The sequence below is a fragment of the Sprattus sprattus genome (genome assembly GCF_963457725.1).
Source record: "Sprattus sprattus genome assembly, chromosome: 15".
Taxonomy (NCBI): domain Eukaryota; kingdom Metazoa; phylum Chordata; class Actinopteri; order Clupeiformes; family Clupeidae; genus Sprattus; species Sprattus sprattus.
In genome coordinates, this window is record NC_137913.1 from 27,015,890 (window position 1) to 27,033,389 (window position 17,500).

General features: G+C 45.2%; 1 protein-coding gene across 1 annotated transcript in view; it reads left to right on the forward strand.

Moving 5' to 3' along the window:
* Nucleotides 1–17,500, forward strand: part of wdfy3 (WD repeat and FYVE domain containing 3) — a 90,110-nt gene that overhangs the window by 63,796 nt on the left and 8,814 nt on the right. The window contains exons 41-58 of the mRNA XM_080852753.1: nucleotides 1,608–1,838; nucleotides 4,319–4,487; nucleotides 4,694–4,854; nucleotides 5,940–6,088; nucleotides 6,931–7,051; nucleotides 7,208–7,293; nucleotides 7,431–7,511; nucleotides 7,812–7,866; nucleotides 8,070–8,189; nucleotides 8,492–8,609; nucleotides 9,180–9,286; nucleotides 10,454–10,607; nucleotides 10,814–10,905; nucleotides 12,226–12,438; nucleotides 12,797–12,944; nucleotides 13,364–13,518; nucleotides 14,357–14,515; nucleotides 14,978–15,157. Coding sequence (XP_080708879.1) covers nucleotides 1,608–1,838; nucleotides 4,319–4,487; nucleotides 4,694–4,854; nucleotides 5,940–6,088; nucleotides 6,931–7,051; nucleotides 7,208–7,293; nucleotides 7,431–7,511; nucleotides 7,812–7,866; nucleotides 8,070–8,189; nucleotides 8,492–8,609; nucleotides 9,180–9,286; nucleotides 10,454–10,607; nucleotides 10,814–10,905; nucleotides 12,226–12,438; nucleotides 12,797–12,944; nucleotides 13,364–13,518; nucleotides 14,357–14,515; nucleotides 14,978–15,157 — 2,499 coding nt within the window. The remainder of the gene's footprint in view (nucleotides 1–1,607; nucleotides 1,839–4,318; nucleotides 4,488–4,693; nucleotides 4,855–5,939; nucleotides 6,089–6,930; nucleotides 7,052–7,207; nucleotides 7,294–7,430; nucleotides 7,512–7,811; nucleotides 7,867–8,069; nucleotides 8,190–8,491; nucleotides 8,610–9,179; nucleotides 9,287–10,453; nucleotides 10,608–10,813; nucleotides 10,906–12,225; nucleotides 12,439–12,796; nucleotides 12,945–13,363; nucleotides 13,519–14,356; nucleotides 14,516–14,977; nucleotides 15,158–17,500) is intronic.

Below are 17,500 nucleotides of genomic sequence, written 5' to 3' on the forward strand. Positions count from 1 at the left end.
TTCTTTCTCACTATTTAATGAAAGTTTCCTTTGATTTTTGCAAAGTTTCTCAGTCTCAGCATCTCTCTATTTCACTTAACTGTACCAGGGACATGCTGACTAGGCTGTCTGGTGCCTTGGCCGCTGGTTGTCTGTTTGTATGGCTTTAATGCCCCTCAGTTGAACCCACCTGGTTTGTGTGACCCAGACACACACACACACATCTGGGCTGGCCTCAGTTCATTTCCTCCCAATGAAGCTCATCTTTAGTTGGATGGGGGGTGGGTGGGGGGTGGGTGGGGGGAGAGAGACTGAGCTCACAAACGCAGCTTCCGGTCAGAGAACTAATCAGATTCCCTGAAGGGTGAGCTTTCATGTATGAGCCAGTGGGGCATGCATTGACATGAACACTGTGCAAGAAAGAGGGCAAAGTGAACAGTAGCAGCCATTTTCTTTCACTGATGGGGGCCCCCCTTTCGAGCTGGGCCTGCTCAAAGTTTGTTCCTATTAGAAATAGGGATGGGTATCGTTTGGGTTTTTTCCGATACCGGTACATAACCGATACTTTTAAAACGATACCGGTGCCTAAACGGTGCCAGAACCGATACTTTTTTTTTTTTTAATTAAAGACATTAGGCTTATTTATTGCCAAGGCAAATAGTTTTCTTCAAATTTAACAATATATTAACTGTTTAAGGTATACTATAAATAAAAATAAATACAAAACACTTGGCTTCAAACCTTTTAACTTCAAACTATGAACAATATATTAACTTATAACAACTGTACAGTATACTTAAATAAATATAAATAAATACATAACAAACTCTGTACACACACTTCACACTTAAGTAATACTTTTGCAGAAATATGAGCATGTTTGCCTTCAGAGTAAAACAAATATTAATTAGTTTGCATTTATTTAAACCCACTGGTTTCGTGAATGTGTACTGCCCCTTTAAAAGTTTAGTTAGTGCTCTCTTAAGAACTCACATTGAGAAGGAATATCTTTGGATGAGACGGTAGCTCTCCGTTTAATAAAGCGTATCCAACTTCTGCTTAGAACAACCACACTTATCTTGAAACCGAAACCACACGCAAGTCAACCCATTACCATGGCAACTCCTCAACACAAATCCCGTTTCCACTAGTCCCATACGGAATGCAGCGTGAGCGACACAGGCGAGAGTCTATATTGGGAGATGGAGCAGTTTTATATGTGCCCCACGAAATCTGTTATCAACACAAAAAAGTATACAGATCGTACTCGGAAAGATCTACGCCACTAACGTTACTTCTCGTTAGCTATCGCTAGTTTTGTTAAATTATAAAAATTTTAATTAAAAAAAAAAAAAAAAAAAAAAAAATTATCTGCTCAGGCACCGAAAGGAAGCACCGAAATCTGCGTTGCATTTCGGTCCGGGTAGGTATCGGTTGTATGGAACCGGTGCCGTATTGGTACCGGTTCTCGGTACCCAACCCTAATTAGAAATGAGGTTGCCCCTAGACACTGTAAACAGATTGTTATTGATTGCAATCGAAATTCCGTATTTGGACATTTTGGTAACTCTTTTGATGAATTCCAGTCAGTTTGTGTAATGTCTCTTTCTGCCATTCTCTCTCAACAGAGGCAGCAGAACGCGCTTAAGTACGTGACTGACGAGTGGGCGGGCATTGAGTATGAGTTGCTACGGGAACGCGGCCTGTGGGGACCTCCCATTGGTTCTATTTTGGACAAGTTCGAGCTGGACATGACGGAGGGCCCTTGCCGCATGAGGAAGAAGATGGTGCGCAACGACCTCTTCTATATCCACTACCCCTTCGTACCCGAACAGGAGCCGTCCTCCGGCCCCCACCAGGTGAGCCACTATTGCCGTGTGCCTCGCCAGTGACGTCCGTTTAGATTCATTTTGGATTGTTGTTTTTCTTGTCCAGCAGACACCACATACTGTTCAGTTATGACTAATAATGCAGTAAGACCACCCGCAAACACAATGAAGACAAGTTGTGTTGAATGTTTTGTGTTCTGCTTACCCTGGTCTAACCTTGGGTTGCAGGCCCTCTAATCTACCTCTTCTCTGTTATTTGTCATATTTCACAGCACTTCATTATCCAACCTCTAAGGCAATAATCTGCTGAACAATTTTGGGAAAATAATCTAATTGTAAAAAAAAAAATGTCCCCACTATTGCGATTTAATATTGGATTTTTTTTATTTTATCCTCTTTTTTTCCCCAACAAAACGTAATGAAAGACTTAAATATGACCAACACAATATTAGATACATTTAATGTAAAATATTCTTTCCCACATTTTACATTTTTATGTTACTGCTCATTACAGAAACAAGAACAACAAATTGATTTTTTTTCTCATATCGCGATTTTATCGCAAATGCAATTAATCGTTCAGCCCTAATCTGCAGTATTCACTGACCTAAAGCAGAACTTTTGGCCAGTGTGTACCAATTGTGTGAAGTGTTCTAAAATGAAAGTAGCTTTGTGGATGGTAAATACAGTAAATAAAACCTACTTGCCACCAGAAACCTCTTGGTGAACTCAACAAGGGTTCAGCCTCATGATGCCTTGAAAGGTTAAGCTATATCATTTCATTAGTATCACTGTGCTATCTAATTGCTGTGGAGTTATGCTAAACTGATTTGTCACGCATTCAGTACGCCCTTCTGCATAATAGATTTTGTCATTGTATCTCCAGTTAAATGTCAAGGTGGAAGTTAGGCTGAAATAGGTCACTAATCTGCACCTGAATGGCCCTCTTTGTCAGCAATGTTAATGTGCATGACGCAAGTGCGTTGTGTGAGTCTAACCAGGCTCGAATAATTGGTTTAGACGTTGGTGCAACAGTGAACTCGTGGATATCCTGAATGCCGTACTCTCCTGCCTTACAAAATCAGCTATTATTTGTTTGGACATTTGTTTCGAATGTTTGTGTGAATTTCATGTGTTTCTTTTTTTAATTCATTTCATTTGTTTTGATTATTTGTGGTGCCAGGTAGTCGAGTAGTTGCAAGTGTTTAAAAGCAATCAATGGTCAAATCATCTACAGTTTTCACTCCCTTCTTACTTAGGCCCCGCCTCCTGTGCCCTTAATGGGCGCTGGCCTCCCCGCCCCTCTCCAGGTATCTGTGGAAACATGAAAACATTCCGCAAGTCACCTTTGCATAAAAGAGTGATCCGTGCTCAGATTGTGTGGTTGCATGTTGCTGAAGAATGGCCATGACAGCTGGTTCCGTTTCCCTCTCATTTCTCTCTCTCTCTTTCTCTCTCTCACTCTCTCTTTCTCTCTTCTCTCTCTCTTCTCTCTCTCTCTCTATCCATCTCTGATAAGGGGCTCAGATATTTGACCTTTTGCCTCGTAAGGCTTAACGGGATCAGTGTACTCGCTGTTTGGTGCACCTAAGCAGTTTACATAGTTAAGTCTGATCAGAAGTTTTAGGACACACTGAAGAATGTTGCTTAAGTCCTGGCAAACCACACAGTGGGTAATTATGATGTCTGGTATGTAAACAGTGCAAACTCATTTCCCAGTGAGGTCCTCGTGACGCACTAAGTTGTAAATCAGATGTGCCTGGCATGTTTGGGCTGGTAGTGTGTTGCCGCTGAGAAACAACAAACACTGCACCAGTGGGACTATCTGGTCCCCATGTGGGCCAAGACAGCAGAGGCCTTAAGCCTCTTACGCATAAATCCACAGTCTCTTACTACAGCGTGTTTATACACTACTGTTTAAACACACACAAACACACACATACACACATTTACAAACACATAAGCACACCCATATAAATAATAAGTCTATGCAAAGCTTCTGCTAGGGTTTTCTTCCACCAGTCTTTGTTCATTGGCCTGGTGTGACACAGCCACAGCATGCTGCAGCCTCTCACTCAGTCGCTGTGTTTCTCTGTGTGTGTGTGTGTGTGTGTGTGTGTGTGTATATGTGTGTGTGTCTGTGTGTGTCTGTGTGTATGTGTGTGTGTGTGTGTGTCTGTGTGTGTGTCTGTGTGTGTCAATGCAATTAGAATTCCTACTGTTTCAACAGTAAATGAATGTGATCAGGGGGCCATAGCCTCCAAAATGATGGAGGAAACTGTTGATAGACAGAGTGAAACATAGATATCTATATATGTCTATGGAGTGGAATGCCTGTCCACCTGTCTCCCTTCCTAAGCTGTGGAGGCACACATTCTGCTATCCCATCTGAGCTATTTAGCCTTAATTTAAAGAAACAAACACACAAAAAGTAACCAAAAAGAGTTCACTCCATCCTCCATTTTCTGACTTTCTCTCTCTGCCTCTCCTCTGCCCTGCGGTCGGAGCAGAAGGCGGTGCGGTACCGGCGGGCCATCAGCTACGACAGTAAGGAGTACTTCATGCGGCTGCTGTCGGGCAACCCAGGCATGTACCAGCACTCAGTGGAGCACAGCACAGAGGGAGAGACCACGCCACACGAGCCAGAGCACGGAGAGGACACCATCGCCAGGGTCAAAGGTAGGGGAGGGGGAAGGTGTGTGTGCGTGTGTGTGTGTGTTGTGTGCGTGTGTGATACAATTATGAGTATTCCTAGTGTGTGTGCATGATTGGTTGTACAAGTGTATTTGATGCATATGAAGATAATGACTTGCCTGACTGTAAAATGAGCTTAATGTGACTGTGTGTGTGTGTGTGTGTGTGTGTGTGTGTGTGTGTGTATGCAGGTCTGGTTAAGGCTCCTTTGAAGCGCTCGCGCTCCACAGCTGACGGTCAGGATGAGGAGAGTCAAGAGGGCTTGCAGGAGCAGCTGCTGGAGTCAGGAGCAGAGGAGGAGCAGAAGACCGACAACACCACACTGCTGCGCCTCCTGGAAGAGGGAGAGAAGGTGTGTGTGTGTGTGTGTGTGTGTGTGTGTGTGTGTGTGTGTGCATGTTAAAAAGAGACACCATCCTCCTGTGACTTAAGTCTTTCTATCAGGGATTGTGCATCTTTCTGTTAGTCTCTCTGATGTTCCCCCACACAGATGAACCATGTCTATTCCCTGAGTTGCCGCTCAAACAGTACATTAAAGCAGTAAGGCCTTTTGCTCTGTTTGTCCTCTTCACACTGCTGTATCACATTTAGTGAACCCAAACATTCACACACTCATAGCCCTTCATGTTTTTGACCTGAGTGGACTGCATGATTCCTCTCCTCCTGCACACACACACACACACACACACACACACACACACACACACACACAGAGAGAAAGACACTTTAAAGAGTAGCTCAGATAGGTCAGGCTCACTAAAAAACACCCATGCTTCTCATCAAGGAAAGAGAAAGTTACAGCACAGCTTAATACGAACGAGGAATGCTCTGCTTCTGACTTCTTTGAGGATAACTGAATAAGAAAAAATGTATCATGGGTTAAATAACTCATCAAAAAAATTATTTTATGAAAAAGTCGTATGAAAGTCTTCAGCCTGCCCTCTTCCGAGCCATTAGGTCTCTCCACATCAGTGGCTTTGATCACATTCATGTGATTCTTTCACAGAGAGGCACCCTGGTACATGTCAGGAACTCATGTGTGAATGTACCAGGGTGCCTTTCTGTGAAAGAACCACATGAATGTCATGTTTTTTTCTTATTATTACTAAGTCATGGAACTTCTGTATTATTTTGCGATTGCTTTATCAAAATTGATTATCAAAATCACTGCCGTTTTAACTGCAATAAGACAAACTAGTTTGATGAAGTAGCCGTTCAGATTAAAATACTTCTTAATATAAATATGCCGCTCAGAGATTGTAGCAAATGGTTTCAGTCTTTCCTTTCCAACTGTGAGGTAATTTATGTGTGAGAAACATGGGGTGACATTGGTGTGTCTGTGTGTGTGTGTGTGTGTGTGTGTGTGTGTGTGTGTGTGTGTGTGTGTGCGTGTGCGTGTTCGTGTGCGTGCGCGTGCACTTGTGTGTGCCCCCACAGATCCAGCACATGTACCGGTGTGCGCGCGTACAGGGCCTGGACACCAGCGAGGGCCTGCTGCTCTTTGGCAAGGAGCACTTCTACGTCATTGACGGCTTCACCATGACCATCACACGTGAGATCAGAGACATTGAGACGCTCCCGTCCAAGTAAGAACCACCATGGAGCTTTGTCATTGATGTACACACACACACACACACACACACACACACACACACACACACACACACACACACACACACACACACACAGGGAAAGTGTGTACTGTGGGTTGTGAAAGGTCATCGAAATGCAATGAAGGGACCTCGAAAAGTAATGCAAAAGTTTTGGAAAGTTGTCAATGAAAATGGACGATAGTTGTGTAGTAAGTACACATACTGAAACTAGTATTTGTAGATACAGAGTGCAGAGAGTTAAGTATACTGGAGGATGACACACAGTGAGTCAATAGAGCCCTGCTCAGCGGAGTCTGGGTCTTCTAAGTAAGGCCAGGTCACCTTACAGCTGTCTGAATGTCAGACACTATTGATTTGGTCCATTCCCCAATGATGCTGCAGCCTGGTCCAGGGGATCTTTTTATACACAAAACCTTTCCAGAAGCCCTCCATGGACTCACCCTGGGGTTAATTACGGCATTGACTAGAATAGAGGGAGTGTGTTTGTGTCTCTTTGTGTGTTTTCACGTTTCACGTTCATGTTTGTCTGTGTGTGTTCCTGTGTATATTTTTCATGCTTTGTCTGCATGTATTGAATGCATTTCTGTACGTTAACGTTTTTGTTTTTTTCTGTCTGTGTGTGCACACGTCTGTCTGTCTGTCTGTCTGTGTGTGTGTGTGTGTGTGTGTGTGTGTGTGTGTGTTTGTGTGTGTGTGTGTGTGTGTGTGTGTGTGTGTGTGTGTGTGTGTGTGTGTGTGTGTGTGTGTGTGTGTGTGTGTGTGTGTGTGTGTGTGTGTGTGTGTGTGTGTGTGTGTGTGTGTTTGTGTGTGTATAGCCTGCACGAGCCCATCATTCCCAGAGGAGCACGTCAGGGCCAAAGTATGCTGAAGAGGACCTGCAGCATCTTCGCCTACGAGGACATCAGGGAGGTGCACAAGCGCCGCTACCTGCTGCAGGTGAGAGTGGAAATCAAACACACACGTACGCACGCACGCACGCATGCACACACACACACACACACACACAGACTTTCAGGCTAGATGTTGTTATGCCCATCGGTCTCTGTCATTATGTTGGTCGCACTAATATTCACTCTTCTGTTGTTTTTCTAGCCAATGGCAGTAGAGGTGTTCTCAGGTGATGGACGAAATTACCTACTGTCTTTCCAGAAAGGAGTACGGAATAAAGTGTACCAGAGGTATGCTCGCTCTCTCTCTCTCTTTCTCTCTCTCTGTAAATGTATGATTATGTATTTATGTAAGTATTTATATCTACATAAACAAGCATTAAGAATATAAAACCTCCAAGCTTAATTGTCCATGTGTTTGCTGGCAGGTTCTTGGCTGTGGTCCCCTCCCTCGCTGACAGCTCTGAGTCTGTCTCTGGCCAGAGACCTAACACCAGTGTGGAGCAGGGGTGAGCGTCCTCCTCTGAACCTACACACATGTCTCACAATCACTCAAACACACACAAGTCAAACCCCTACACACGCTCACACTCACGCTCACACACACTCACACACACACACACACACACACACACACTCACGCTCACACACACACACATTCACACTCACACACACACAGACCCACACACATAAACACACACACACACACACACACACACACACACACGCTTGTATTATTATTCAACAGAGAGAGTCGAAATGGGGCCTCAGACTGACTCTCAACTGTCTGATTGTCTTCCCTCCTTCAGCTCGGGTCTCCTCAGCACTCTGGTCGGAGAAAAGTCTGTCACCCAGAGATGGGAGGTGAGATCAGGAACCAGCCGTATGCAATAACTACAGCAATACTGTCATTCACTCCAAGCGTGTGATTGAGTTTTGAACATTATATCAATGGTTACGAATGACCAGGGCTGTGTAAAGCACTGCCAAGATGAAGGGTTCTGGTGGCTGTTACTCCTGAGTCTGTCATTGTGTAAGCCTCATCCAGCCTCGTGTGTTCCTAACAGAGAGGAGAGATCAGTAACTTCCAGTACCTGATGCATCTCAACACGCTGGCCGGCCGCTCCTATAACGACCTGATGCAGTATCCCGTCTTCCCCTGGATCCTGGCCGACTTCGACTCCGAGGTATCTGCTGCCGACCACGCGCTCTGGAATTCAAAATGTTTCACAATACATAATGAATGTATTCAGAAGTTAACTTAGAGACTCGAATATTTTCGTGTGAGTGTGAGTGTGTGTGTGTGTATTTGTTAGGGAATTAAACAGAGAAATCTGAATTGAGTCAGAGGTTATGATTTCACATTCAGCAACAGAGTTGTTGTCGTCAGAACCCTGACTAATAACTAGTTGTTGTAATCTACTGTATGATGTGGTCCATGCTTACTGTATTAGCCTTACTTATTGAGTCTCTCACCTGACTCCCACAGGAACTGGACCTTACTAACCCAAAGACATTCCGCAACCTGTCCAAGCCCATGGGTGCCCAGACAGACGACCGGCTCATCCAGTACAAGAAGAGGTTTAAGGACTGGGAGGATCCCACAGGTGCGTCAGGTTACAGCTCTCACACACACACACACACACACACACACACACACACACACACACACACACACACACACATTTACATATCTGTATTTAGATCCACAGGCAATAGCACCACACACACACACATAGACAAACCCAGACGCACACGCACACACGCACGCACGCACGCACGCACGCACGCACGCACGCACGCACGCACGCACGCACACACACACACACACACACACACACACACACACACACACACACACACACACACACACACACACACACACACACACACACACACACACACACACACACACACACACACACACACACACACACACACACACACATTTACATATATGTATTTAGATCCACAGGCAAAAGCACCACACACACACACACACACACACACAGTAGCCCTCCCTGAGGAAATAGCTACTGCTGCCATTTAAAAATGTGTCCATCAGCAGGCTAAAGTAGGTCTTGTCTTGTCTTGTCTTTGTCTTGTTTGTTTATTATTTCCATTCTGTGCGCGTGTGTGTGACCCTGTGTGTGTGTTTGTGTGTGTTTCCCCCTCAGGTGAGACGCCTGCCTACCACTACGGCACTCACTACTCCTCGGCCATGATCGTGGCGTCCTACCTGGTGAGGATGGAGCCCTTCACCCAGATCTTCCTGCGCCTACAGGTGAGGCAGCAGCACCATGACAGGGACACCAACACTGGCCTCAACACCCTTAACACCGGTTCAAACATCTAGAACATTCCTCTGCTGTTGTTTTATGAACACAAACGTGTGTCTCTATAGCCACAAGTCTTTGTTTGTGACTGTATATAAAACGATACCTACATCTACTTCAGGCTGATGGATGTAAACTGTCTGAGCCTTGGAGACTGGTGTAGTGTGCTTGTGTGTTTTCCTTCATGTGGTTGTGCTGTGGAGTTTGTCCTTTGATGTGCTTTATCTGCTGAACAGCACAGCTGGGCTGTCCCTTTTCTATTTGCAAGCATGCTCCTTGAATTTAGCCAAGCCCTTAATATTAAATTAAATTCAAATGAAATATGTGATCCAAAGCATGATTGAGGTCTTTCCCCCAAGTTAATCAAAATTCAAGTGATTTTTACTACTGCTTTTAAAACATGTACAAACGTTTAATGTACAAATGATTAAAATAGGAACTGTGAACTGTTGAGATAAGAATGCAATCACTTTGTGTCTGTTTGTACACAGTTCAACACAGAGTCACTACGTATAGACTAGTAACAGTAGAAGTAGACACACAAGCGATTTTATACATACTTTGATCACTGCATATTATACATTAAGGAAATATTAAACAGAGCCTTTTCAGCTGTTATTTAAGAGGTCAGTGTTCTCTGTTTGAGGGACAAATCTACTTAATGTTCAAACTTAAAAAACAATTTTAAAGGCTAATTTAAGGTATAATTTCAGGGGTGTTTTGTAGTGTTATGAGCTTCAATGCGTCCTTTATTTTTGTGTTTATTTTGGATCTCAAGACGCATTTTTTGTGTGTGTTTTGTCGGTATGTGTACAACAGAAGTGAGAACACCCCTGTGCAATATCACTTCAGTGTCAAATCACTACACCACCCCATACACACACACACACACCCACACCCACACACACACACACACACACACACACACACACACACACACACACACCCACACCCACACCCCCCCCCCCCCCACACACACACACACACACACACACACACACACACACACACACACACACACACACACACACACACAAACATCTCGCAAAAAACAGAACATTCTGCACATGCTATGATTCTTCTGTTTCTCATGGTTTGGGTTGTCATGGTTGCAGGGAGGTCACTTTGACCTGGCTGACCGGATGTTCCACAGCGTGAGGGAGGCCTGGATGTCTGCCTCCAAACACAACATGGCTGACGTCAAAGAGCTCATCCCAGAGTTCTTCTACCTCCCAGAGTTTATGCTCAACTCCAACAACTTTGACCTGGGTGAGAGGCCTACCCACTCTCACATAGGCCTACACACAAACTCACTCTCATTCTGTCTCTCTCACTCTTTCTCTCTCTGTCTCGCACTCACACTACTATCTCTCTATCTTTCACACAGACACACCACACACCTTTAGAAGTGTTAACTGAGTGTGTGTGAGGTCCCTTTGATCTGAGTGTGTGTTATGTTCTGGTGATCCCTACAGGCGCCAAACAGAACGGCACAAGGCTGGGAGACGTGATTCTGCCCCCCTGGGCCAAAGGAGACCCGCGGGAGTTCATCCGGGTGCACAGACAGGTGGGGACCACTGGCCTCCTCTCATGCTCTCACACAGACCTCCTCTCATGCTCTCACACAGACCTCCTCTCATGCTCTCACACAGACCTCCTCTCATGCTCTCACACAGACCTCCTCTCATGCTCTCCCACAGACCTCCTCTCATGCTCTCACACAGACCTCCTCTCATGCTCTCACACAGACCTCCTCTCATGCTCTCCCACAGACCTCCTCTCATGCTCTCACACAGACCTCCTCTCATGCTCTCACACAGACCTCCTCTCATGCTCTCACACAGACCTCCTCTCATGCTCTCACACAGACCTCCTCTCATGCTCTCACACAGACCTCCTCTCATGCTCTCACACAGACCTCCTCTCATGCTCTCACACAGACCTCCTCTCATGCTCTCACACAGACCTCCTCTCATGCTCTCACACAGACCTCCTCTCATGCTCTCACACAGACCTCCTCTCACACAGACCTCCTCTCATGCTCTCACACAGACCTCCTCTCATGCTCTCACACAGACCTCCTCTCATGCTCTCACACAGACCTCCTCTCATGCTCTCACACAGACCTCCTCTCATGCTCTCACACAGACCTCCTCTCATGCTCTCCCACAGACCTCCTCTCATGCTCTCACACAGACCTCCTCTCATGCTCTCACACAGACCTCCTCTCATGCTCTCACACAGACCTCCTCTCATGCTCTCACACAGACCTCCTCTCATGCTCTCACACAGACCTCCTCTCATGCTCTCACACAGACCTCCTCTCATGCTCTCACACAGACCTCCTCTCATGCTCTCACACAGACCTCCTCTCATGCTCTCACACAGACCTCCTCTCATGCTCTCACACAGACCTCCTCTCATGCTCTCACACAGACCTCCTCTCACACAGACCTCCTCTCACACAGACCTCCTCTCATGCTCTCACACAGACCTCTTCTCAATCAGACCTCTCCTCCTCTCACATAGACCTCTCATGCTCTCACACATTGATTTAATCCTCATATATGTTTTGCATGCTCTTTCTGTGAAGTCTTTGCAGTGCCAAAGTAGCAAGAAGAGCAAACTCTTAATCCTAAACGTATTCTCTGGAAAACTATTTTTTTTTGTATTTGTCCATGTTAAATTGTAAGGCCCAGCTTGTGCTGTACTCCTCTAGAATAGAGAGAGGTTTTCCTGTAGTCCCTGTGCAGTAGGCGACAGCAGCAGATAGTGTTATCTGCATTAAGCAGGCGTTTCACTTTCACTCTCCCCATGAGGTGTAGACCAGTCCATGATGGCCTGTCCAGGTCTGGGGCTAAAGCATAAACCCTCTCTCCGTCCACAGGCCCTGGAGTGTGACTACGTGAGCTCCCACCTGCACGAGTGGATCGACCTGATCTTCGGCTACAAGCAGCAGGGTCCTCCGGCCGTGGAGGCGGTCAACGTGTTCCACCACCTCTTTTACGAGGGCCAGGTGGACATCTACAACATCAACGACCCGCTCAAGGAGACCGCCACCATCGGCTTCATCAACAACTTTGGCCAGATCCCCAAACAGGTGACACACAGAAGGACTAGGCTAGCAAGTAGGAGGACGCAGACGACATCTTTTAGTGTCTATCTGAAGTCTGAGTTCACTTGTTTTGGTCAGCCTACTGTCTAACTGTCTCGTTTCTGGACTGTAAGAACACAACCGTGTCCATGGCAATGCAATGCATCATCAAACCTGTCTGAATGTTTGGGCTAACATGAGGGAAGTCATACTACAGCAAGGCTTTTCTAGATCTTTCTGTTTCTGTCATCTTCTGTTTCAGAAGATAGAGGTCTTTCATGTCTGGTCCCAGATTTTAGCATCTTAAGATGACATTATATGTTTACGAGCGTGTGCGTGTGTGTGTGTGTGTGTGTGTTTTCAGCTATTTAAGAAGCCCCATCCACCCAAGCGAGTGCGTGGCCGTACCAACGGTGAACCGGCAAGCGCGCCGGTGTCCCTCAGCTCCAGCACTGACAAGATCTTCTTCCATCACCTAGACAACCTGCGGCCCTCCCTCGTCCCGGTCAAAGGTGACTGACCTCATCAGCTCTGTTCTGATTTACTGCTTTATGCACTCATTCAATTCTAGTGTGCTTCACCAATAGAATTTCTCGTCTCGTTTCAGGTTCTCATTATTTTATGCTCTGTTGTAGTTTAAATATGAATTTGTAAACTGCATATGTTCTCAAATGAAATGATATTATAAAAGAGGGGGGAAGGAAGCAGGAGCTGCTCTGCTCTGGACTGGCTGTGGAGCTGTCTGGGCTGACCCCCTTTGGATCGCTGTGACCTTTTTTAGTTTTTGTTTTCACCAGGACACTGCAGCATCACTGAAATGAATTAATTATCTGTGTGTGTGTGCATGTTTGTGTGTCTGTTGGCATTTATGTTTGTGTGTGTGTGTGTGTGTGTGTGTGTGTGTGTGTGTGTGTGTGTGTGTGTCTCACAGAGCTAAGGGACCCTGTGGGGCAGATAGTGTGCACTGATAAGGGCGTCCTGGCGGTGGAGCAGAATAAGGTCCTGGCCCCACCCGTCTGGAACAAGACATTTGCCTGGGGCTATGCAGACCTCAGCTGTCGCCTGGCCAACTACGAGTCCGACAAGGTCAGAGACCCCATGTGTGTGTGTGTTTGCATTTGTGTGTGGGTGTGTGTCTGTGTGTGTGTAAGAAGGACTGTACACCTGTAAAGCAGGCAGACTCTCTCTCTATTTCTCTTGCGCTCTTTTTTTCTCTGTCTCTTTTTCTGACACACACTGCAGTAGCACACACACCCAAACACGCCATGACTTGGCAACCTAACATAACTTCACTTCAGCAGTAACTAAAGGAATGCTGCTGTCAAATCAGTTGTAAACACCTGCATCACGCGCTGCCTGGGCCCCCACTGATCCTAGAGCTGTTTTCACCCAGAAGAGGGAGAGAGGGGCCTCCTGAAGAGGGAGAGAGGGGCCTCCTGAAGAGAGAGAGAGAGAGGCCTCCTGCAGAGAGAGAGAGAAAGGGAGAGAGGGGGAGGTGTGGGTGTGGTGAGAGGCAGAGATGTCGCAGTGGTTGTGGTGTTTATGAGATTTGCTGTGAATACCAGTGTTGTTTGGCATTTCTATTTGCTGTTGCTGCACAACAGTGTTATCTAGTGGTGAAATGCCATATTGAATAAGATACAATGTCTTAGTTTGCAGCTGCAGAAATGTTATCTGCATCTAATGGTATATTTGAAATAGATGATATGCTCATCAGTGCCCTCTTAACATTGTAAACACACTATTACACAATGTAAATGCTTTACCACAGGTCTTTTACTGTTGTATCCGTTTGCCAGTGCAGCTGTAGATGGGTGTGTTTTTTCTTAGTATGTTTCCTGAAACTACATATCTTGGCATAGGAAAAGGAAAGGCTTGACATTAAATAATAGTTTGACTCTGGGCTCTGTGTCTCCCCCTGTAGGCCGTGATTGTGTATGAGTGTCTGTCGGAGTGGGGCAAGATCCTGTGTGCCATCTGCCCCAACCCCAAGCTGGTCATAACCGGAGGAACCAGCACGGCCATCTGTGTTTGGGAAACCGGCACCGCCAAAGAGAGAGCCAAGACTCTAGCCCTCAAACAGGTGAACATTGGCCAAGAGTGCACGCGCAAACACACCCACACACACAAACACACACACACACACACACACACACACACACACACAAACACATACACACGCGCACTCAAACAGGTGATAAAAGGCCAAATGCCCCCACATACATACAGACACACACACAGACACAGACACACACACAGTCATCTACAAAGGGGAGACAATTGCCAAATACTCCCACTCACACATTTGAAATGTTTTGATCAGATGATACAAAAGTATGTGCTCATTATTGCAGCTAATAGTCTCCAATGATAATGAGTTATTATTTGAAATATTATACAACACATATGTGTGTTCTGCTGTGAGCATAAATGTTTTATAGCGTGGTTTTCCATAAATGTTCTATGAGTTTAGTCATCACTCTTCTAAGAGGTGTGTGTGTGTGTGTGTGTGTGTGTGTGTGTGTGTGTGTGTGTGTGTTTTCAGGCTCTGTTGGGCCACACTGATGCTGTGACTTGCCTGACTGCGTCCTCTGCGTACCACATTGTGGTGAGTGGCTCTCGAGATCGCACCTGCATCATCTGGGACCTCAACAAGCTTGCCTTCATCACCCAACTCAGGGGACACCGCGCTCCTGTGTCTGCCCTCTGTATCAACGAGCTCACGGTGAGGGTAGCACTGGTTACACACACACACACACACACACACACACACACAAACACACCCCTGTCATCACCCAACTGATGGGCCAATGTGCTCCTGTGTCTGCCCTATGCATCAACAAGCTCACAGTTGCACTGGATATACGTACATATACACACACATTCTCCATTATACACCCTTATGCTCATACACACACACATACACACACCTTAAGTCCTTTATACCAGTGGTTCTCAACCTTTTTTGCTCCATGACCCACATTTTTAGATAACAGTGCAGTTGCGACCCAACAATTAATAATCAGCATGAATCATCAGGCCAATAATTTAACTATTGTATTATTATTTTATTATTATGATTACTACCACTACTAATACTCTACCACTGTTTAACCATTGGAAACACATGCAACTGTTTAAAGTCAGGATCAGTTATGCAATCATGGACTTCTGAACTTCTTTGAACAAAAATGGACTTTAGCCATACATCTTAAGAAGAATCCATGGACTTACATGTTCACCTTTTTAGTCAGAGATGGACTAACATGTTCCACTTATCACAGGACTTATGTTGATTTTTTAAAAGAGAAATCCTTACTTACATGCTCAACTACTTAATGAGAAATGGACATGTTCAAATAGTAAATGAGATCCCTGAATGTTTTCCTGTCATCTAGGGTGCCCCATCCGTTGTCACACCAACACACTTTGACCAGGAGAGCTGATTGAGATAAAGTAGCCTATGTGTCCATTGCAGAAAAAAATCTCTGCTGCCTGCAGTGGTAAATGTTGGCAAATCTGAATTAAATAAGAGCTGCTCTTCAAAGTCATCATTCCGAACATACTGCACGTAAACCAAGAGAATGGCATGGCTAGCCACGTCTGTGGATTCATCGAGTTGTAAGGCGATATAGTCAAAAGTGCAGAGACATTCAGTGAGCTGCTGCTCAACATCATTTGACATGTCACATATCCTCACATGAACAGTGTCGTTTGTCACGGGAATTGTCTTTAAGTTCGCTGCTTCTTTTTCACCTATGAGTGCAGTGCACAAAACGATGGCAACTTCTGCAACCGTATGGGACGTTTTGCTCTGAGCTAGCCGGTAGGAGACCTAAACAGTGATGGCACGTTAAAAAAAAATGTTTTTGTTTGTTTTGTTTTTTTGGGATGCCTCGAGGTTTTGGCTCATACGTAAAAAAAAAAAAGTCTTTATCTTTATAGACAGTTGGCCTGCTTTGCTTCAAAATGTATCTGCAATTTCGAAGGCTTCAGGCTTTCATTAGCCAGTATTTTGTTGCATGGCACACACAACGGCGGGTGCTCACCATTCACGCAATACGTAAATCCATATTTCAGAAGTACCGGGTCACACGCCTGTAAAACTCCCTCTTTGGTTATTCAGAAGAAGTCGAGAGCTGGAACTCGTTTTACACGTTGACTTTTTGCCTACACTAGTCGCCTCTAGACATTCTCCGGTCATGTCAGAGCATATTATTGCGCAATACATGTTGCATACATTTGAAATATCTTATATGCAAATTTGATTGGCTGAATGTTCGAACATGTTACCGTTAGATAGGCCTACATGCAAAACCATTACCGGCTTATATAGAATGTCAGAACTGGGGGCAGGGATTCCCTTATGGACAGAGGGAGCATGGCTTGAAAAAAAGGTTTTACATTTAGAATTCGTCTCGCGACCTTTTCAGAAACTCTGGCGACCCAAATTTGGGTCGTGACCCAAGGGTTAAGAACCACTGCTTTATACCATACACACGCACAAAAACGTGCAGTCATACACAGATACAGACACACACACACACACAAACGTACTCTCCTTTTAAAAGCTACAGATGCACAAACCCACACACAGCAGTCTGAAACTATAAAGGGGAAGTCCAAGGCTTCACTTAAGTTCTAGAACAAACCAGAGTTCAACTGCCATTGGTTAGACAACACCACATCCGCAGAAACCCTAGTACCCTGTCTGTGTTCAGGAAGCACCAGAAACATTCGAGCTACGGTCATGTTGTTCCCCACGCTCACACACCTCAGGTTGGATGTGACACATAAGCAGTGGGAGAAAGTTCATGCAAAGGAAGTGGGAAAAGCACTTTGAGCTGAATTATGTCTAAAGCTCATAAGACAACTAACAATTAGGGAAGTCTTGGATGGTATGGGAAGTGTTTGAGTCCTGTCCTTTGTCTGGGAGAGGGGATGGGTGCATGTATGTGTATATGTGTGCTGCGTCATATTTAGATGCATTTATTTATTTGTAGGAGATTCCAAACAGGCCTACATGTTTGAGTATGGGTACAATACAGAATAAACATTAATAATTGAA